The 23,193-nt window shown below is 47.9% G+C and overlaps 1 protein-coding gene across 2 annotated transcripts; it reads right to left on the reverse strand.

Annotated features, from left to right (window-relative positions):
• Positions 1–1,326: 1,326 nt before the first annotated feature.
• On the reverse strand, positions 1,327–4,096 carry H2AZ1 (H2A.Z variant histone 1). Of its 2 annotated transcripts, XM_080344351.1 has the most exons (5): positions 3,928–4,091; positions 3,472–3,549; positions 2,471–2,584; positions 1,900–2,029; positions 1,327–1,713 (listed from the first exon to the last, which is right to left on the reverse strand). In XM_080344351.1, the coding sequence occupies exons 1-5, from the start codon at positions 3,928–3,930 to the stop codon at positions 1,652–1,654; spliced, it is 387 nt and encodes a 128-aa protein (XP_080200477.1). In that variant the 5' UTR covers positions 3,931–4,091; the 3' UTR covers positions 1,327–1,651. The 2 variants fall into 2 exon arrangements, with proteins under 2 accessions (XP_080200477.1, XP_080200478.1); XM_080344352.1 differs by lacking the exon at positions 3,472–3,549 and having other exon boundaries at positions 3,928–4,096.
• Positions 4,097–23,193: the final 19,097 nt, after the last annotated feature.

The following is a 23,193-nucleotide window of genomic DNA, read 5'->3' on the forward strand; positions in this document are numbered from 1 at the left end:
CGCCGCCTGGCCTCCCTGCGGCCCGGGCACGGGGGGAGAAGCCCACGCGTTGTCACTTGCGACTGTGCTTTGAGGTATTTGTCAGCACCTTTTAACCACTCACTGTAATTAGCAACATCGGGCAAAGAAGGCGTTGCTGGGAGGAAAGCGCGCAGGTGCTGCCCCAGTGCAGTTAATACGGGTCTAACTGACACCTCTGATCTAGGTTCCCTGCATCAATCCCCCCTTTTCTAAGAAGTTAGTAAATTCTTTCACTAATATGATGATTCTTTATTTAGTGCCTTTGCAAAATACTTACTAGATTCTAACTTCTGATGCTTCTTCAAGTTGCTATAAGTATCACCACTACTCTGGCAACACCTTGTCATTATACAGACCAGTATCCCTAAAACTAATATTCCCACTAAGCTGCAAATAAACATTGCAGCCAAGCTAGGTTGGGAAGCCAGGAAGTGGGCCTTTCCCATATATTTGAGAATCGCCATGATGTAGTATCTTGAGTAACTAGATGAAGTATCTGAGATGGTTCCCGTATCTTTTGAATGCCTGTTTGTACCTGTTTCTCTGATCTAGGTCAACACCTTCCAGCCAGAGTGGTGCAGCAGAGATTATCACCTGAAAGAGGCTTTAGGAACACATCAGCCTATTCAATGCAGCAGCTTTATTGGAAGCATTTCACCGCTGGAGGGGCAGTTCTGGATGTTGCTGCTTTACCTGCTGTTATAAAGCAAAAGTTCAAACTATAACACCCCATTCTTAAATTTTACTTGCGTAGCTGGGCTCCTCATCACTAACAGAAAGCAAGTTCAGATCCCTGCAGCCAACAGAAGTAAAGCCCACCCATGAAAAACCTCACCAAGACAGAGCCATTTGTCTACAACCTTGGAAGCAGTTTTAGATTCTTCTTTAAAGTTCATAACCTACAAGTCAGCAGAGGCTGCTGCAGTTCAGCCTGTTTTTTTAATGTGTGTCTCTGATATTTCCTAAGAAAAAACAGCAAGGAATCAGGCTCTGCCACAAAGAAAATCAAAGTTTTGGCTCTTCAACATCTACTCTTTCATAACAGACACCTTCCCTCTGTGAAGGCTGACATCAAGTAAAACTGGCTTTAAATAGCATATCCGCCATTAAAGACAACTGTCACACAACTGCAGGATAAAAGCCCCATACCATTGCACTTGGTGGCAGTTACCAAGTACAATATTCTAGGACTGTGTTTCCAGACAGTCCAAGGACAGCTGGTAGGATTTTTCAAGTTGCATGTTCCTGGAACAACTCCGAGCTGCACAGTCAAGACATTTTTCAGTTAGTGGACAAGAGACCATCAGTCTTGATATAACATTTATTGAATATTTCCACTCTAGTGGATGAAAAGTCTGTACAAAACCAAACATTTCCTTTATTTAAGCCAATCCAAAAGCAGTCAGCTCAACCAAAACCCACTACAAATACAATAGCTTCTCTGAAGCCATGGTAACACTTAAATACAGTTAAGACTTCAATGCAGAAATTTGGTTTGTTAGAAAGCTCAAAGCTTCTCAAAGTTACAAAAAGGCAAAATTGTGTTTCACAGATACAGTCCACTGGAAATCACCAACACTGGACAATTAAGTACTTAGAGTCCTGAGATCACAAGGAATCCTGGTATCCTTTAGACAGTTTTCTGTTGTCCTTTCTTCCCAATGAGAGACTTGTGGATATGCGGTATTACACCTAAGAAAGAACAACAATTAAGACCATGTTAATTCTCTTTAACAATTTTTCTAAACTTTGCACTGCAAACAAATGACAGTATTAAGCGACCTGTGCCTTGTCAGAGTTCTTACTGCTCAGCTCTAACAGTTAGAGAACAATTGACATACCACCACCACCAATTGTTTTAGAGGGCAATTTACATACCACCACCAGCAATTGTTGCCTTAATGAGAGAGTCCAATTCTTCATCTCCTCTAATTGCAAGCTGCAGGTGACGGGGAGTGATGCGTTTCACCTTCAAGTCTTTGGATGCATTTCCTGCCAGCTCAAGAACCTGAGGACAAGATAATTTTTGAATTGAGTTATAAAAGTCAAGTGAGACCAACTGCATGGCCTTAAGCTATTCTATTCTCTGTGATAAATACACTATTAGCGAAACCAAGTCAGCAAACTGCCTCTTTTGAAAGGGTTCTTCCCTTTCATTTAGTCTTCCCAAAGAGTGTTTACAACAAATATGACATGCTGTAATACCACATTTCATAAAACACTTTACACCGCCCATCTCTCCTGCATGTCACAGCTACCTGATCTGCCCAAAATGCAAAGCAAAACGTCTCACGTGCTTCACAGTCTCCTGATGATGCACAACTTAAAACTAGCTCAAAGGAAGTGAATGGTTCATAGCCTAGTCCACATTGGCAAAATACAGCAGGCTCTGGTCATGATGCCATTTCAGAGTTAACCAACTTGTTTGCACCACTTGCAGGAGCGTTACCTCAGCTGTCAAATACTCCAGGATTGCAGCACTGTACACAGCAGCGGTGGCTCCTACACGCCCATGGCTGGTAGTCCTAGACTTCAGATGCCTATGGATGCGGCCAACAGGGAACTGGAAAATAACAGAAGTATGAACAGGCTGTGACAGAGAGAGAAAAAGAAAGGCACTACTCTAAACCTCACACCAGGCAAGAGAAGCCCAGTGGCAGAAGTACAACTAGAACTAGACCACATTTAAACACTTAGGAGTCCAGCTAAGAACACTGTATGCCAATTTGTGTCCAGTTCTGGGCCCCTCAGTTCAAGGACAGGGAACTGCTTGAGAGAGCCCAGGGCAGAGCAACAAAGATGCTGAAAGGAGTGGAGCATCTCCTGTATGAGGAAAGGCTGAGGAAGTTGGGTCTCTTCAGCTTGAAGAGGAGAATGAGGGTCAACCTCATTAATGTTTTTAAATATGTAAAGAGTGAGTGTCACGAGGATGGAGCCAGGCTCTTCTTGGTGACAACCAATGATAGGACGAGGGGCAATGGGACAAACTGTAGCACAGAACTTTCACTTCAATATTAGAAGAAACTTCTCAATGAGGATAACAGACACTGGAACAGGCTGCCCAGGGAGGTTGTGGAGTCTCCCTTTCTGGAGACATTCAAAACCCACCTGGACACAGCCCTGTGTAACAGCATCTGGGTGTTCCTCCTCCAGTGGGGGACTGGAGGGGATTCTGAGGTCCCTTCCAATCCCTGACATTCTGTGATACTGTGATTCACATCAGCAGCTCCACAGTTCTAACCACCAGCAACAGCCACAAGGGAATTCTCTTCCCTCCCAGCCAGAAGGTCTAAAAATACTCAAAGCAGACATTAACACACTCGAGGGTCAAACAGATCCTTACAACACTCTGCACAACAGACAAAAGGCAGACTGTGCAGGTTCCACACGGTACAACCAACGAAGAGATGGAAGGCCAACATGACTTCTCTTTACCCACACCCCGCTCACCTGCAATCCAGCCCGCTGAGAACGGGACACCGCTTTGGTCTTGGTCTTCCCAGAGTCCTTCCCAGCTTTACCCCCGGCCTGGCAGAGAGTTGTGTCAGAGCCGAGGCCCCGGGGGGCAGCGCCGCTCCCGCGCATGCGCCCGCTCCGCCCCGCCCTCCCCTTCCACCGCCCTAGCGCATGCGCGCTACCCGCTGCACCCAGCGCCACATGCGCATGCGCGCCCGCCACTCCCTCTCCCGGCTGCGCTAGTGCGCGTGCGACTCACCCCCCTCCCCCCCCACCCTTCCCTCTCCCCGCCAGCCGGCAGGTAACGTGCCTACCGGCGCGCGCTGCCCTCTCCCGCGCTCCCGCCTCACCCCAACGGCCGCCATCACCTCAGCCCCTGACACTCCCCGGCGGCGCGGCCGGCCGCCCCCCCCACCCCGAGCCGAACCCCGGGCCCCAGACGCTCCTCACCATCGCGAACCGCAGTGCAGCGCCGCACAGGTGCAGAGAGAAGAAAACGAGCGTCCCACACGCACGGCGCCCCTGCGGCAACGCCGACCTGCCCCGACCCGCCGCGATTCAAACTGCGCCCGCTCCCGCCTTCCCCCGGCGCTTTATAACCGCCGAGCGCGCCTGCATCCGGGAACTCCGGCCTCGCCTCCAGCCAATGGCTGCGGGCGGGGGCGGGCCGCTCTTCCCCAGCGACAACCAATGGCAGGGCGGGGCGGTGCCGGCCTCACGATGCGCAGTGCGGGAGAGGCCACGCCCACATTTAAAGGGACAGGCGCCTGGGCGGGGGGGGAGTCAGTGTGACGGCCCAGGAGAGGAAGGGGGGCTGGGGTCCCTGAGTCCCGGGCGGCGGCGGCCCCAGCGCGGGGAGTGTTGACCACGGGCTGCCCCAGTGCGGCGGGCAGCGCCCGCGCTCCGCTTGGCGTTCGCTGGTGGAGCCGCCCGGCCCGGAGCGCCCCCGACAGCCCTCGGCCAATACTTCGGTGTCAGAGGTGTTGGCACCAGTCACCAAGCGCCCCGACTCATTCATAAAGGGTTATCAATTGCCAGGGCCCATTCCTGCACCGAGCTGAGCTCTGCCTCGCCTTTTACTCCAGTTGCTTTAGGTCCACCATGCTGCCGGTTGAAGCTTTCTCCAATAAAGTTAATTGACTTAGCGTACAAAGCACCTCAGAACCAGCCTGAAGGAGATTATGGGATCAGGAACTATTAGACCGTATTAGCCAAGATGGGAGTCTGCCCAGTGCTGTTTGAATGAGGATGATGTGGCATCTGCTCCTCCTGGCGCTGGGTGTGGGGCCAACAACTCCACACACGTGCTCTGGCTTTTATTTTTACCTCCGTCTTACGCAAGAGATGCGTGATTACCAAGGGCAACCCTGCCTCAGACCCATTTCTCTCACTGGATGTATCACAAACCGTGGTTAAAAACTGCCCGTCATGAATTCAATTCTGCATGTAACGTTTGGTTAGTGCGGTGTAGATGTCCTCAGCTTGAGCACTTCAAATCACTGCCTATATTTCCCTGAAATGAAGCCTTATCCCCGTGGTTTTTTTAGGTGCCATTTTCAGTACAGCGTTGTTATTTCTACTTCAGAAAAAATTAAAAAAAGTCAGGCTATCTATTTAACCTCAGAGCTCAGTGAATCTACCTCTTTTATCTCCAAAAAAGTAACAATTCATTGTGCTATTCCAGAACTCCATAGATTGTGAGAGATACCCAAGCCATCTGTGAGTATGGAACAAGCTCGGGGGAAACCTTGGCCCTTCTAAGGCTGAATAGCTCTTCAGAGGGAAGACTAGCTCAATCTGTCATGTGTTTTACCAATCTAATCATAAAACCACCACTTTAGTAGGTGTTAATGTATGTGTTTATATTGAAGGGTACCCAGCATGATGACTACTCTTACAGACAGACGTTTAATGGGCGATAAAGTCGTTGTGAGGAGACTCTCCTTGCTGTAACGTTTTTACTTTCTTCAGGTCTACAACAAGCAAAACGCTCAGAGCTCTAAGATAGGAGGGTACATGCTGATCCCTAGAGCTCCTCTTCAAGGTTTTTTCAGCTGTTTACTAAAACAGTACAAATGTAAAGCTTTGTGGCTCTTCCACTCCCACGGCTGACCCCAAATCCTTGATCCCCTGGTTACAAAGGACCCTTTGCTTGAGCCCCCAGACAACCCAAGGCCATGTCCTCCAAGCCTTCAACACCCAAGTTCTAGTTCAGGCATTTCGTGGGAGACCCATTTCCAGACACAGGCACCAAATTGAGCGCACACACTCCTACATGCAGGAATCTAGCGGTTTGTTTTTATGTAACTGTCTGGTGCCTCTGTCTGTTTGAAGCATTAGCTGTTTATGCTCTCCTCAGCAAGAAAGAAGAGGGTTTATGGTTTGGGTTTTTTTTTTTACGGTTTAAAAACAAACCTCTAGATTTTACAGAACCCCACAGAAGATAAGATTACATTCAACCTGCTATTTTAAAAATTATTTCTGGCCGAAGTGTCTGCATTTGCCATTTTCCTTACAGGCAAGAGAAACCCAGTTGCAGGCCATGGAGCCCTTTGGGAACAGTATTCAAGATGTAGGAGGAGATAAAGTTATTTCCACCACCCCTTTATTTTGGCCACAGGAGTGCTAGAAGTGGAACAAAAAGGCCTCCTAACAGATGGAGTGAATCCCAGACACAGATGTTCCCTGATGCCCACGTGAGCTTCGGCTGCACGCTTCCAGCTGCTCGGGGCTCCTTAGGCCTGGGATTAGGCGGGCAAGGCAGCCTAACACCAAAGGTTGAACTAATGCAAGGGTGTGTGTTTACCAAATAGATCTGGTTAGGGACGTGGCAGGTAGAGACCACAGAACTAGTGCCAGGTCACCCTATGCTGGTGAACAACCCTCTCTAACAGCTACAACCTGGACTGGCCCCCTGATATTTAAAGAGAGACATTTCGGCTGATTTAGGTACAGCAGGAAAAACCCCAAAGCAACTTCAGCCTCAGCCGTGAGCACAAATAACCTCAATCCCACATACATTTTCACCTCTATCTTTCTAATGAAACCAGTACCCCAAGCCTACCACCTCAATGTATTAACCAGTTTTTATAACGTAACGACCTCATGGGGAAGATGGAAGATATGCTTCAGGGGGACAGAGCACAGGCTTTTATCGGTACAATTAACATTGGTATCTACCTTTAAGGAGGTGAAAAAATCCCTCTAAAAGGAAAGGTTATGGAGAACCTAGTGAGGAAAGGTGCAGTCATTCAATGCGTCTGAAAAGGGAATTGCTGATAGCTGGGCTTGTATAATGGTTTTCACACCCTGTTGTCTCAGTGGCAAAGTGTGCTAGGGTATATTTTTATTATCTCAAAGGCCACAGTGATGAAGGACTAAGCATCATTTACCCAGCCCTTGTGCCACTGCTTTATTACGCTTTTCTGATGCTTCTCATTGCAAGATGCTGTATTTGTACTAAACCATCATCTGCGTTAGGAATCTTGTGACTGACCTCCTTTCATTGTAGCACAAAACAGGCAATCCTGATGTGCTGAGAATTGGGCTGTGGTGCTGTTTTTCCTTTCTGCTCTGTCTACTACTTAATATGATTTCATTGGAGACTGACACTCATTTTTACTTGCCTCCAAAATACGGACACATTCTCCAAAGCAGAGACCACTTCTTACCCTTCACTAACTCACAAAACTGGCATTATTTGGACTCTCTTGAATTTGTTTCCTGCAGGGTTTTATTTTCTGCAGAAATGGTGGAGATCATCTCCATTAATAGACCAATGTATGAAGCGCTCCCAAAAAGCTTTTTCTAACACATTCCTCAGGGAACATTCTGGATCCTGGACAAGTTTGTATGGGGGATACACACCTAGCTGCTCAGCCCTGCCGTGGTATTCCTGGGATACAAACTTGAGTATCTGGGGACCTTCAAAGCCACACAGGGGAAGTCATTTGGGAAATTAACTTTTTTTAGGTGACAGCTAAGCAGAGACAGCTTGGTTTTTAGTATACAGGTTTTAGGATGCCTGGCTTTGGCCTAACCCCCCCTTAGGTGAATAATGTAGGTGGGTTTGTTTGTGTTTATTTATTTATTTGCTTGCTTATTTATGTATTTTAAAAAATCTGTAACCGCTGCTTGCATTCGTTTAGACTCTATTTTTATGGTGAGATCAATTACAGTACAGGCTTGTATTTGCCCCTGGGGTCCTGCCCCCCTGCTGAGGGCTTCCCTGCTGCCCTTTTGCAGAACCTCTATCAAATAACAGGGTTCTGCTCGGTTGGGTTTCCCTGCCGGCTGCTGTATTTGGGTTCAGGAAGATCACGTCCTCTCCGGTTGCGCTGTTGTGCTGCGCGTAGTGATGAATGGATGCAAGTGTTGGGTTTAACAGACACATTTGTTAATCTGGTATCTGGAAACAGCTTTGCACGTCTGTGTAATAGATCTGTGGTTAACACTTGCATACTGATCTCAGAGAGACTTGGGCTGCCCGTATATCTACGCTGGTGTCCATTGTACACTCTTGTATCCGCTATTAAGGGTGTCATAAGGACTAGTCTGAGTGGATTTTTATTTTGCTCTTGTTTAGCCAGCTGTGAAATGAATCTATAGCCAGTTAGGCAAAAAGAAACAAAGGTCTGTCAGAGGCCAGAAAGCCATACCCTCATCCTTCCCACTGTCTCATGCAGAAACTCATCTTCCCCCTCTCTCTTGTTGCTGCTTCAGGCCTCATTCCTCCCTGCTACCCATATTTGAGCTCTGTTCAGTATGGTAACTGAACTAATATTTATGTAATATTTAGTGTTGCGCTATAAAGCCATATGCAAGGATCTGCTCCAAGATGGGGAATTCTCAAGGTGGATCTAATTTGCCCTGTGATACGTATGCCCAGAGGACATTGTGATTAAATAGACTTGCACCAGTTGTAGCAATTTGGTTATGCCGATTTCTTTTCTTCATAAAGCAACCTGGAAAAACTTTTTTGGGCCAATCGCTTTCTGTTTAATCCAGCACAAGTCCCAGACTAAGCCTACATTGTAAACAGCGTGTCTGAGGTGGTGAAGTCACCACGTTTGGTTTGGATAGGCAGCGTGCTATGAGCCTGTCCTATTTTGGTTCATTCTTTCAACAATATATACTATATGGTGCTTTCAATAATTATGTTTCTTCAATCAGTCTGCTCACTAGAAGATACCAGTTAATTTGGAACAAAGAGTAGCAAAAGTGAAGAACCAAATAGGACTACGGCAGTGTTTCGCATCTGGTTTTCAGTGCAATCCTTAGAAAAGAAAATCCTTTCTTTCCTCTATGGGACTTCAGTCTAATCACCATCTCTCCCAAACAGCAGCTTTGTCCTATTAACTCTTTACATTCTTTTTCCAGCACTTGTCATCCACTTTTCCACTGAGGTGGAGTATCTGGGCGCCTCTAGCCCTGACCACACCAATGCAGGAGGGAAAGAGAAAGTGTGCGATTCGAGAAACTGAAAGAAATATGTGTTCTCCTGAAAGTGGCTTGTTCCAGGTTTTCAGTGAAAATGCCCCTTTGCAGGAGCTGGAAATGGTTCTTCACAACTTGTTCTGCAAAGCTGAAGGAAAAGCAGAAATGCCACGTGCCCCTTAGAAGAGCAGAGAGAAAATTCACTGGGGAGCTTGTCCTTGTCTTGCAGGTGGAAGGGATCGAATTCTTCTTTGTTGGTAGGAGACAGTTACTACAGCCATCATTTGTCTCTAGATTGACAACCTGGTTTACTTTTTACTTGTGGTGTAAGTTGATTTTTGTGGAGAAGCTGGAAGGGGGCCCTGTACTGCAACCCAGCTTGTAACACAGACAGCATAGCCATCACTGAATAATGCATAATTAATAATAACACTCTCATTTTTAGTCACCTGCAACAAAGAACTGCAAGCCCCAGGGTTTGTTTTATGCTGAGAAAAGTACCGATTTCACAGAGCTAGGCGAGGTGTTGGTATGAATATAACTATTACCAATATGCCTTTACAAACCATGATAAGAATAACTCAGGAGCTCACTTCTGCCAAAATTTGGGATTGCAGATATAGGGTGGTTCATTCCCCAGAAGAAGGACTCACTGAGAGGTTGGTTGTTTTGTATGAGCGTTTTTGTTTGTTTGTTTTTTCCCATTTAAATTCTAATGATTGTAGCTAAAAAAATGAAAGGTAAGTGAGTATTAGAGTCCTCACCTTCCTTCATCTCTTCTTTGGTCTTTGCTGCAGTGAAGATCCTTCTGCTTTGGACTAGTTTTAAAGATTTCTGAGTTATTTTAGTTTCCTTAATGCAGAGATTGGCACTTGGAAGCAATTGGTCCTGTAATGTAGGAGCAATTAAATATGATACACTGTGAAAACGGTTCGCACTTTGACCAGGGGCATGAAGATGGATCTCTTAAATGATAACGGGGCTGCGACTGAGAGAATGAAATAGGTCCAATGGTGGCAGCAGAACATAAGAAATAAAAACCTTATCTGAAAGATGAAAGGTTTTCTCTTCAGTGTGGCTTTTAGGCTGAGTCATCACTGCCAAAGAGATATCCTTGTTCTAGGGGGGTGGTGGTGTCTTGCCTTTAAAACCAAAGCACAGCACTTATCTTGCTGTAAAATTGGAAAGGAAACAAAAAAGGCATTTTATGTTTTACTGTCAGGCAACCAGGCAGGGTCAGACTTTTGCACAAGATAGACCCTGAGTGACAGGCATCTGGTTGAGATCCTCTGCTAGGCCTTCAGAGCAGGAAAAACAACGTGCATTAGGGATCCTGTGCTAAAAACAGATGTTTTCCCAGATGTGAAGGCAAAATAGAATTTAGTGTCTCAAAGTCACTAGATGGAGTTACTGCAGATTAATAGAGGAATAATTATAGAGCTATAAAATGACTGCCTTTAACAAGTAAGCTCTTTTCTAGCTTAAAAAAACAAATAATCCCATCCTGTAATATTTTGTGGGGGTTTTATATGTTCTGATAATTTCCTGGTTAAACATCATTGCACCTTTTCTAATTTTCTCCCCTTGCGTTTGTCCAAAATCCAACACATCAGATCCCATGTGCCTGTGGAGGCCACACAATTGAAATATCAAGATCCTGAACACTTGCAGAGGTGAGCAGAATTATCATAGCTTGCGAAGCACTTTCCTTCTTATGCGAAAAGCAGAAATGAAAAAACTTCATCAAATTTGTCAAATACAACGATTTGCTGGTGGGGCCTTGCAGCACCTGGGAGCAGCCTCAAGGAAAATAAATATTCAGCACGGAGAGAGTTAAACATTGATGGTTTGAAAGGGCTTCAGCAGGAGCATCTTTTCTGTGACCGCCAGAGGATGAGTATCCATCCCTTTTATCTCAGTGAAGCAGCTGGGCTGCTGCTACAATAAATCAGGAGCAAAACTAAGGGACGGTGATGAGAAAGACTTATGGCAGGGTGGTGGCACTGCCTGGCGAGACAGAGAGCAGACCGGGTTAAAACGAGGTGCCCAGAGCTCCTGTGGGAGGGAGAGATGGGGGACGTGAAGCTTGCAGCACGGCGGCGACGGGAGGGAAGGGGCAGCGCCGATACCTGCCGGGCAAATCCTTCTCCAGGGGGTGGGAATCCCCCCGGCTTGGCATGGAGCAGGTGGGAGGTAAGTGTGGGGCTTGGGGAGGGAGCTCTGGTGTTTGACGATGCCCTGGACCCCTCACAGCCGTCCGGGAAGCAATGCCAGCTCCTGAAACCCACGGGTACCAGGTGGGGTGAAGCCGCAGGGAGCTCCTTGCAAGCAACAGCCTCTCCAATGTGAGCCTTACGGTGTCTTTCTCAGCCCCACAGCCTTGCCCAGACCTGATGGCAACGCCACCGAAGCCTCTGCAGCTTCTCTGGGGCTTTCTGCTCACCAGCACAGAGAACACAGGGCAGGACTTGTCAATGTGGCATCTTCCAGCGCAGTCATTACAGGCAGGACTTTTAGGCATTCCTCTTGATCACTTTTAAACCCATCTCCTGGCTTTGGCACACGGGCAATGGTGCAGGTAAGACGGCCAAAGCTGCAGTAGGAACCGGGTTGCTTAAATACACCTGCACAGCCTGGCTTGGCTCCCTCACTGCCTGGCTTGCCAGCATAGTCCTGATGCATCTGAGCTTCCTCTCGCTTTAGAGCAGCCACAACCATGCAAGGTCAATGTGCAAAGTAGTTTCCAAATGAGTCACCATGGAAGAAAAGGGTGGGGATGAGCAACTGAGAGTTCTCCCCCAAGATTATGAATGTGGTTTCAGGCAAGTCATCCACTTCACACCGCTGCTTGGGGTGATACAACGAGCTCCCCACATTCTTTTGTTTGAGGTAGACTAATGCTCGTTGCCTGATTGGGGCCTCTTCTTGAGAAACATCATTATCTTTCCCCTCTCTTCTGGTCTTGCAGACATTTCAAACAGCACAACATTTACCTGAACACAGGTGTAGCCATGGGAGAGGGCAAAGGGGTATTTTTGCTAACCAATGATGAAAACGTGTGCTAATGTCTCAGCTTGCTGCGGGACTGGTTGTGTGCTTTAAGATGCCTCTTCCAATGCTGATGTGCAGCCAAGCAAGGACCACTCACGGTGCCACCTCCCAGAACTGGCATCAGTGCGCTCCAGCACTCCATGCACCTGCCTTTTGCTGTGCATAAGGGTTTGCTGTTATGTGTGATGGATGTACCAGACCACTCCTGAGACTTCAGGCAGCCCCGTGTGGATCACGAAGGAGACACCACACCCCTGAGCATCTTGCAGCCCCCTAGTCTTCACCCACAAAAGCACTGTCACCACCTCTTGCAGCGTTGTGCGCTCTGTCTCCTGCAACCCCCCGAAACATTCCCTGACGTATTCCAGCCTCAGCAAAAGTGACAAAATAGCACAGTGACAGCATTAAGCAGCACACGGTCACTGTGTAAAACCAGCCTCTTACTCAGCTCTTCAGAAACACTTCACCAGAGATCTATGCTCAGCTTTGCCTCAGCTGGACCCTTAACATCAGCCATGTCTCCAGCAAGGAGCACTTCTTACTGTATTTCCAGCCATCATAGTTTTTTTCAGAAGTAGCATTTCCTCCTCTTAAATAAAAACAAAAGTGCTCAGCAGCAGCTGGATCGATCTATGACTTACATTTCCCCTTAGACTTGAGACTGGCTTACATAGATTTACGTACCCATCAGTGCTTTCAGTCCCCACAGGTCCTTGCTGTGTTACAGGAGGGGGTTTTTCTGTGTGTCGAAAGGACTAGGAATCACCCCATCTGAATGGTGGCATCACATGGACTGAATAGGAGTTCCTCAAACAAAACATTTCCTACATCCCTAAGCTCATCAGCCAGGAAATCAAATGTTGGGGCATTTGCATGTCATTATTGGCTACCTATTTTATCTAGTTAGCCTAATTAGCTAACTAGGCTCATTGAATCCTCAGTGTTCACTAATCACAATTAGAGATGGGCCTGAATCAAGACCTGGGTCCAAATTAGGAGATAACAAGCTCTTGACAGCCCGCTATCTCCAGCATTCACTGTAGCTGATCACGGGAGTGCGGGATCCCCCAGAAAACAACAAGGAGGTGCCAGACCCACACCATTTCTGCCCTCAAAGTCTCCAGGCAGCTGAGAAGCAGATCAGGAGCTAAATGAACCATTTTCTTTGCAATGCTCTGCATATACCCCATGTGCCATACCCCCAAAAGTGAGGGGGAGGTTTTTTTTGCACCCGTCTGTATCAGTTGCATCAAACCATCCACAGTGGCCAGAGGAGCCCCTGGGTGCTAAAGCTCTTACATCTCATCATCCTTTCTTGTTCTCTTGGCACATTTTGAGCATGACATGGTGACAAAGCCATATCCGTGCTGCAGTCTCTATTCACAAGTGTCTGTAGCAATAACTTATGCACAGTTGAAAAAGTCCGCTTGTCCTGCCAGGGACCTCTGACCCCAGCAAAGTGTGGTTGCTCAAGCAGCCAGCTCCTTCTCACTGAAAACAAATAGGTACCTCACTGAACAAAGAAAATCCAATTTGGTGTCAAAAAGCAACAAGCCAAATCCTGGGCTCTCATTTTTTCTTCCTGCTGCTGCAGCACATCAGGCTTTTCGCTGATTTATACCTTGGATGCAAGAAGAGTTTCAGACCCAAGGTTATTCTCCTGTCAGGTGTGTGATGTGTCCTCACTGTAACACGGGATGAAAGGCTCTATGAACCAGGGACCGTCTGTACCGCAGCACTGAGGTTGGTGGTGGGCAGCAGTGGGCCAAGGACTAGAATGGGGCTCCTTCTGGCAAACCCCCTTGATGAATTGGTCATAAAAACCTGATGCTGCTCTATGATAATTTTTTTCTTCAAGAGGACGACTAGAAAACGAAATTAATGTAGTTTGCTGTAGCAGAGCTTAAGGGGGATATTAACTCAGAAGCCGATCCACTGCTCACCCAAGTTGGCGGTGCCTTTTCTGCCGGCTTCAGTGGGTGCTGGAGCTGGCTCTGTATCAAAGGTGACTTTGATTTTCTGTGCTTGTGTGAGCCTCTCCTCCCATTTCTCTTTGGGGAATAGCTTTGCGAGTCTTCAGAGCTCAGATGAAATATTTGCTGTGGCTGGTCCTCAGCTTTTTCTCCTTGCACCATGGTTGCTCCTCTCTTTTACAGCTGGCAGCCGTAATCACCGCTGGCCTCTTCCTGCTGTACATCCCACTGTGCTACGAGGACTTCCATTTCCATGTGGCTCACGTGTATGCTCGCCTGGGCTACCCCAGCGCCCAGCACATCCTGGGACAGAGGTATTTGCAAGGTAACGTGTCTTCCAAGCTAACTTGCTGCCGGAGTATATATGGGTATGAGCCAGAAGCACAAACGTGGCTGTGCACTATGTAGTACACCACTGCACTGCTAGATTTTGGACACCGTATTTTATATCTTAATAATTACTTTGCTACCTTGTCTCACATCCAGGAGCCGGAGTGGAAAAAAGTGAGGACATGGCCATGCACTGGTTCAGGTGAGGTGCAAAAAAGCACAAACCCCAACTTCTGCTGTGAGAAATCACCCATTTCTGGGGAAAATCTACTGCGGTGTGGGAGGAGGATAAAGGAAAAAGAGCCAGCAGTGATTTTTGGGGGGGAATCACTCTGAACCGTCCTGTGCTGGCAGGGGGGAGATGCATGGGGTGGCAGTGGGGACACCAGGAGCTCCCAACTTCTGGCTGTTGGTCGGATGCTTCTCTCCACTTTCCCCACCTGCTGTTGTTATTATTTAAATCACTGGGAGGGATGTAAGTATCTCGACAGCGAGAGCGCAGAGCGATGCTAGCACTGATGTACAGGATTTTGGGGAGGTTTGAGCTGCAGGTGGGCAGCGGGAAGAAAGCACAGGAGGAGAGGAGAGGGCCAGGAACTGCAGAGGCAAGCGAAAATCAAGTTACAGCAGTGTATTAATTTCCTGCGCTCAGCACACGCTCCCATGAGGTTTCTGCCACGTAAGCCGGGCAGCTGTGCCTGGTGTGTGGATTTGCTGTGGTACCTGCTGTGGTTACACACGCAGCTGTGTCCCCCAAAACCCTCCCACTCCTACTGAGAAACGGGAAGGATGAGGGATGGGGAAATTTACTGTGCTACCCAAAAAAAGTGTGGGGAGAGAGGGCATATGTTGGATGTTTTCTGTGTGCTTGCTCAAGGCATAGAGCAGCACCACGCTGCAGGATTTCTGGAGTTAAAATAACTTCGCGTGTGACAGCAGGGGTTGTAAACCAAGAAGGCATCTGTGAGGACATCTGTACTTGAACACTGCAGCCTTGGCACCTCTCTGAATAAGGATGTTTCCCAAATCAGAGCCTGAAAATTTTAAAGGGGTCACATTTCAGGACGCCGATTTATAAGTACTTTTGTCCTCCTTTGCTCTTACCTCACTTTAAAACATTCAAACTCAGGTTTTTCTTCTGTACTTTCTCTTACCACTTCCTTTGGTTGTCCCTCCCCCTGTAGGCAGGCTGCGGGGCAGGGCCATCCCCACTCCTCCTTCAACCTGGCGCTGGGGGCACTCAGAAACATGACGGTGGCACTTGAAGAAGGGTAACCTGAGCTATTCCTTTCCATCACAGTATCACAGAATCACAGTATGTTTGGGATTGGAAGGGGCCTCAAAAGATCATCTAGTCCAATCCTCCTGCTGGAGCAGGAACGCCCAGGTGAGGTCGCACAGGAACATGTCCAGGTGGGTTTTGAATGTCTCCAGTGAAGGAGACTCCACAACCCCCTGGGCAGCCTGTTCCAGGCTCTGCCACCCTCACTGAGAAGAAGTTTTTTCTCAAATTTAAGTGGAACCTCTTGTGTTCCAGCTTGATCCCATTACCCCTTGTCCTATCATAGTTCGCCACCGAGAAGAGCCTGGCTCCATCCTCATGGCACTCACCCTTTATATATTTATAAACATTAATAAGGTCACCCCTCAGTCTCCTCTTCTCCAAACTAAAGAGACCCAGCTCTCTCAGCCTTTCCTCATAAGGGAAATGCTCCACTCCCTTAATCATCTTTGTTGCCCTACGCTGGACCATCTCCAGCAGTTCCCTGTCCTGCTGGAACTGAGGGGCCCAGAACTGGACACAATATTCCAGATGTGGTCTCTCCAGGGCGGAGTAGAGGGGAAGGAGAACCTCTCTCGATCTACTAACCACTCCCCTTGTAATACACCCCAGGATGCCATTGGCCTTCCTGGCCACAAGGGCACAGTGCTGGCTCATGGTCATCCTGTTGTCCACCAGGACCCCCAGGTCCCTTTCCCCTACACTGCTCTCTAATATGTAATTTCCCAACCTATACTGGAACCTGGGGTTGTTCCTGCCCAGATGCAGGACTCTACACTTTCCCTTGTTAAATTTCATTAGGTTATTCCCCACCCAACTCTCCAGCCTGTCCAGGTCCCGCTGGATGGCAGCACAGCTGCATTCCTAGCTGCTCCTGGGGTGGATGGGGACCCGATGCTGTAGATACTCCATGCATGAAGCTACTCCAACTTTTCTAATACCCTCTCCTTGCATGGTCAGTAATGCAGCCCAAACTGTGGCAAAAAAACTGGAAAACTCAGCCCAACAAGATTATAAAAATTGGGTGACACAGTACCTAAAATGCCTGTGGTCTGATTACGTACGTATTTCCATCAGCGATTTCCCTATCAAGGCAAGAGACACACACTGGTACAGTAAGAGCTATTGAAGTGACATTAATTTTCTACCAGAAAGACCTGTCTTCCTCTTTTGGGGAGCCCCCTTTTCTCTTTCCTTCCCATCCAGTGACGTCAATGAGAAGGTTCCTGTTGACCACCCAGAGGTTGGGTTGAAACCATTCGGAACATGTTTCTGTCCCTGATGTTCTCGCACACACTACACACCAGTGTTCCCAGCAAGACCCACAGCCAAAGAAAACTTGCCTTGTTTACATTTGCTCCAAGTCTGAAAAATAATTGAGGCTGGGGAGATCAGTCATGAAACTAAAAAAAACAATGTTTGGGCAAATCCTGTGAGATGAAAACAGCGTGTTTCATTTTGATCTCCACTGTATAATCAACTTAACTAAGACAAGAAGGTCACCAAACCAAACTCATAGGTGCTCAGGCTACAGGGGAAAGCAAAAGAAAATCAGATCGTTTTCTGACAGAGGAGAGGTGACTTTACAGACGCTTTCAGATCCAGTATTTGTGGTCCTCTTATAAAAGTTTGGGTAAATAATGGTCAGCTAGGAACAAATCAAACCTCCTAGATTTTCTTGATGAAGACTTCATGTCCCTTTAGGGAAGTGGAAAAACTCCTTGGTGTGGCTGCAGCCCATGGGCTCCGAGAAGCTCAGCAACTTCTGGAAAACATCCTCAAGAGCAGAAACCTTCCCTGAATGACCGCTGCAACACTGATGCTTCTCCAGCTTTCCTTGCTGAGTGCTTAGTCTTTAAGCGTTTGAAATATTAATCAGAAATTATGTTTGCTTCTCACTGGATCGCCACAGATCTATGGTAGTGATGTGTTGCTGCTCCTTCTCCTCTTGCTTCCAAACAGCCCTGGAAAGGTGGAGCAGACAAAGAGCCTTCAGGGTTACACCAACAACAACCATATGGCCATTCTTAAAAAAGCCCTGGTAGTGTTGTAACAAGGGAGCAAACCAATCCTCCATCAAGAATTAATTGCCAGCTGGTGGTCACACCTTGCACCAGCTGATCTGTGAATACTAAGTTAGATCCAGATATTGATCTGGGCTTGATGTGGTGTTGCTTTTGCATTTGTGCTGTGTGTATTTTGTGCTGTGTGTATTTTATGCTGTGTGTATTTTATGCTCTGCTTAGGCATTGCAATACATGATCAAGACTGAGGCTTTGTCACTGTAAATCAGCATGACATGCATACATGAAGTCATTTGTAGTAGAAATTATAGTGATTTAATAGAAAATATAAATAATGCCCTAACTTAATAGCTATTGTTTCTTATCAACTTTACCATTGCCATGCCAGTTTCAGGGAAAAATAATTAAATTTAATGGAAACCGCCTTCACTTTCAGGGTGGTCTCGGTTTAAAACCACAGTAGGAGCAATTGCATTTCACGGGAAGTGCACTCACTAAACAATGATCCACAGCGCTTTGCTACCAATAAAACTGTCTCCCAGGGCTGCCTTTGTCGGTGTGCAGTCTTTCCTTTTTTCCTGCTGTGATTATCCATCTCACTTGTTGTGTTACACAAGGCCCGAGGCCACGCTGGCGAGCCCAAGGCATGGGTGCTGCAACCAAGGAGCAAACGGGACGCTAAGCCCGTGGTGTAGGCCAGGCTTTGGTTTCTGAGAATTACTTTTGCACTGTGGCTTGTAGGCGAAGGCGTGAAGGATTTTGCCCAGGCTCTGGTTTCCCTGTCCCCTCTCGGGTGTGAGCCTCAATATTTTCCTGGAGCGATGCTGATGGCACTTGGGGGACATCCCGCAGACACAATGTGTTGGCACCTGGCGCGGCGGGCGCTGGTGGCCACAAATTAGGCAGGGATAGCCAAGCATTGCCTCTTCTCCACCTGCCTGTCCCCAGGGGCTCCTGGGGGCCAGCTCTGGCTGTCCCTTGGCCTCCCGTTTGTCCCCACCACCCCCTTTCAGACCCAGGCTCTGCTCACAGCGCAACCGCCCGCTCCCCCCGCACGCTCTTCTCCTTTCTCTTTCCCTTCTGCGCTCCCTCCCACGCATCCCTCTATTAAATCTGGTGCCACAGCAGTGCAGAGCACCAGGCGGGTTTCTCTCTTCCCTCCCCCTCAAGTAGAAAAGCAAGACAGCGTTTACCAGCTCAAAAAGGAGCTTGTTTCCGTGGCCTCTGCAGCGGCTATGGACTGGGGCCCCAAGCCAGGACAGGGGGATATTTCCCTTGGCATGCGACTTGCACTGCGCCATGTCTCATATCCACTTCATTGTTTTATTCCTCATACAGTAAACATGCATGAGCTGTAGCTCCTGCTTTGAAATCTAGACCTATGCTATATGTCTCATATATAGAGAAGCGCACTATTTAAGCACAGCAGGCATCCTTTACAGGCCTGTGGTACCCTCCTTTTTGTGCCCACAAGAAGGAAAACCTCCTATTTCACAGGACTGAAGAAATTGCCTTTTTCTGCACCCTGCCAAAGCAAACGATTGGTTTTTTGTACGCTGATCAGTTTTCCCACCTGAACTGTGTCACTGCCCAGCACCTAAATGGGCATTAACACCAACCAGGAGGCTCTGCAGCTACCGGGTGACAAGTCAGCCTTGAGGTTCATGCTGCCTTCACTTTGGTGGCAATGTGTAAAATCAGCACCTTACTCATTTGCTGGTTATTTTGTTCGCTGTCTCAAAAAAAGCTGTTTTGGAATATGACATTTTTCCTTTATCTCAGCTGTAGTTTCCTCACTGGCACACGTGGCCTCATACAATGGGCGAGTGACTTATCATCCAACACTTTCCAGGTGGCCTCTTTCTTAACAAGGAGTAGTAAGAATGGAAAAATAAATCACGAGGAACCTCGCACATCAAACAGCAGTGGGAAAGAGCCACTGCGACTCAGCGCCATGCTGAGACTTCACCAAGAAAAGGTGTCCACCACTTTAACACAATTTGCAGAATTAGCGCTTGCATTTCTACCCTCGCACCACCTCCCCTGAGACACGAGTGTCTCCCACCCTAACTGCTGCCAGCACGATTTCCCACACATTCTCTTTCAGTCCAATCCCACAAAAAGCGGTTTAGCAGCTGATGGCCAAATGTGCACAGTCACATTCCTCCTACCTTCTTTTTCTCCGTCAACCTGCCTTTCTGGGTCTGTGCTGGTTCCCAGTGGGTACAGGCACCTTGTGTCCCCCCCCGGATTAAAAATCCCTGGTCATGGGGTGCTTGTCCCGCATGGTGCCGGCTGGACCTTCCCAGCAGCTGCCAGCCCTCTCCTCCTTGGCACTGCCTGTGCACAGGCAATTAGGAGGATTTTCTTTCCCAAAACACAGCTCTAATTATAATCTAATTCAGCTTATTTGAAGTGCATTTTGGTAGCATTTCCATTATGCAAATATCAATTTATTATCCTCACATTATGTTTTGACTACAGTTGTGTTGCTAATTAGAGGCAATTTAACCGCTTTAAAAAACCCCATCCTTTCCTCTCCGTGCACCCTTACTTCCTCGCAAACCACACAGAACAGACATTTAGCACAGAGTCAGTGATGAAAACCTGCAGTTATCAGCTCCATTTTCATCACTTTAATTGACTTTCATCGTGTTAGAAGCCACTTAGAAAGTACAGATTTTCTAATTTACTTGGGTTTGGGGACAGAGGGACGAGAGAGAAGAGGGCGACTTACTCCAGATGTGTTTCTAACACTTTCCTGCCCAAACCTTTGGGTGAGTTTGTGGCTGCCTACTCCCAGTACCTGGACACACTGTTGCCTTTGGTTTGGGGGGGAATGATAATGATGCTCATCTGGAAAAGATGATATATTTCAGGGGTAAGAAGGAGGAAAGCTGACCCTGGGGCTCTGGGTTAAAAAGCCCCTAAAAAGGGTTATGGCAAAGAGGTGAGGCACTGCGAAAATGTGGCAAAACCCCATGAAAGCAGCAATTCCAATCTGCTCTGGCTGAGCGCAACAAGAGGACTGTAGGTTTTGGTTGTGGGGGTTGCCCAGCTCAGTGTGGGACTTATAATATGGGCAATGGAGATTTTTTTGGGGAGGGGAGAGTGAGGCAGCCACAGGGAGGTGCGTGGGAATAGAGACTAAGCAGTGGGAGTTTATGAAGGGCTGAGCACTCATCTGTCACCGATGCTATTAAAAAAACCCACTGTATATTCCTCCCAACACCTTTTATGGTGACCGTGACTTCTGATTGCTTTTCTAAACAGACTTTTCTGTTGGGGACATTAGATGTCCTTGGGGCAGGAAGGGATCCTCTGTGTTACGGGGGCAGCAGGAAAGGTTCTGCCTCCCAAAGCATCTCCAGGGACACCCCTGTTTGATGCTGCTGGTGTGTTTTCTGACTGTAGAAACGCTGTTTCGCCAAACTTCCCGAGGAGCTCTCAGAGCTTCCCAGAAAGATGACTTCTGGTGGGGGGAGGAAGCGTTATTGCCCATAATAAAAGCCCATCAAAATAACCAAACCTGTAGATGGTTGAAGAAGCTGTGCAGCCCTGGCTTTGAAGTGTGTGCTTCAGCGGCAGCTGAACATTAGGGGTCCCCAGTGGACTTCGAAAAGCTTTGTAGGAGGAAGAAAAAGAAACAAGAAAAAAACTCGAAGCCTGCCTGAATTTCTCTACAATATAAATCCCAATACCCCACCCACCTACCAGGCAAACTCTATTGATACCAGGGGCGAAACAACAGCATTAATGCTCTGATGTAAAGCAAAGACAGCAGCCACCGCACTGTGCCTACAGAAACCGGGGTCTCTCAGGGAGGGCCTTTTCTTCCTGCCCAAAGTCAAGCTTCAGAGCTTTCTACCCCATTTTGTTCTTAATTGTACGTGCTACTGCAGCACCAAGGGTTCTTTTTGATTTGCTGCTTTCCACACACCCCCTCCTCCCCGCGCCTTTTAATTTCTTTTCCTCAGGAGACATTATCTGTCATTCGTGGAGCGAATTCAGTGTTCCCATAATGAAGATGTAATGGCTGTGGCGGGGGAAGCGGCACCAAACCTCCTCCGGCCGGTGAGCAGCTGGGCTTCTCCTGGTGGAGAGGAGTTGGTGGTGAGATTGGGCAGCGTGTTTGCGCTGGTTGCATCCATCAGATGCGCTAATTGCACGGGACACCCTGGCCATCCCCCTGTCCCGTTCTCCTGCCATGTGGAACACCATAGGGACTTCGCTAGCACTGCAAGGGGAGCACGGTGCAAGGAGAGGCCAAACGTTGGTGTCTGTGTCTGGATGGGAGCAAGCTAGAGGTTTGGGGAGCTAGTGAAACTCTTCCCAGCCCAGCTCAGCACTGGTGGTACTGGAGACGGTGCCCCTTGTTATCACACTGGTGAGCATCCCAGGCCAACACATTGCCAAGCTCCGCAAGGTCTGAGCACAGTTTGGTGCTGGCGCAGGCAGGGGAGCAGTGGGCTTTGGCTGCCAGGAGGGACATGCAGACCCACCAGGCAGAATCCTAGAATAATGTAGGTTGGAAAAGATCTTTGGGATCATGGAGTCCAGCCATAAACACAACGCTACCAAGTCCACCACTAAACCATGTCCCTAAGCACCACATCTACACATCTTTGAAACCCCTCCAGGGATGGTGACTCCACCACTGCCCTGGGCAGCCTGTTCCAATGCTTGATAACCCTTTTTGGTGAAGAATTTTTTCCTAATATCCAATCTAAACCTCCCCTGCCGCAATTTGAGGCCATTTCCTCCCATCCTGTCACCTGTAACTTGGGAGAAGAGACCAGCCCCCTCCATGCTCCAACCTCCTTTCAGGCAGTTTCAGTTTCAGGTCTCAGGCAAGCACCATGCAACTGCAGAGCATCACACGCACATTCCCCAAGATCGGCATTTTGTGGAGCGTGCAAGACCTGCAAAAGGCCTTAGTTTCTTGGGACCCCTGCGTAAAGCCCCTGGGTAGGGGGTTGATGTGTCCATGGCCACCGGGAGAGGAGGAAACTTTACCCACATCACAGTCAGTTTAAAGAAAGCCATTTCATTATGTATCCCACTACTGAACAGCAGTCCTTTAAATTAAGTTGCTCCCCAGAAAGGGAAGACACGACAAATTTGACTTCCTGAGGCTAAAATGAGTGTTTTGATACAAGTGTCCAACAAGAAGCTGACAGCACTTTAAAGGGCTGTCATTTCAGTGTCCCGCGGCTGACAGCTCTGTAATTCAGCTCTCAGAGATTATCACACATGATAACCCGCATCGCTTCCCCTCATAGATTATAAAGGGACAAATACTGCAGTGTTGTATCTTTAGCGCGTTAAGAAACTCTTAAGACACAGGCAAGATGAACGCTGCATTTCTGCTTGGCCAGCGTTCTGCGTGGGGCGCTTTCCGGCAGCTGCTGCCAGCAGGATTTAGGACCTTTTGCAAATACCGTCTCTGCTAGAACAAGGCTTAACAGCCCCTTGTTTCCATTCACAAACCCATTTTTTAACACGAGAAGTGGCAAAGTGGGCATCACATCCCTACAGGCTGTGCAAGATGGGCTGCTGCTGAGGCAATTTCAAACCCCTGCATTTTCCGTTCATTTCAGACCTTGCTCAGCTCCCTCAG

The sequence above is a fragment of the Nesoenas mayeri genome (genome assembly GCF_963082525.1).
Source record: "Nesoenas mayeri genome assembly, chromosome: 4".
Taxonomy (NCBI): Eukaryota; Metazoa; Chordata; class Aves; order Columbiformes; family Columbidae; genus Nesoenas; species Nesoenas mayeri.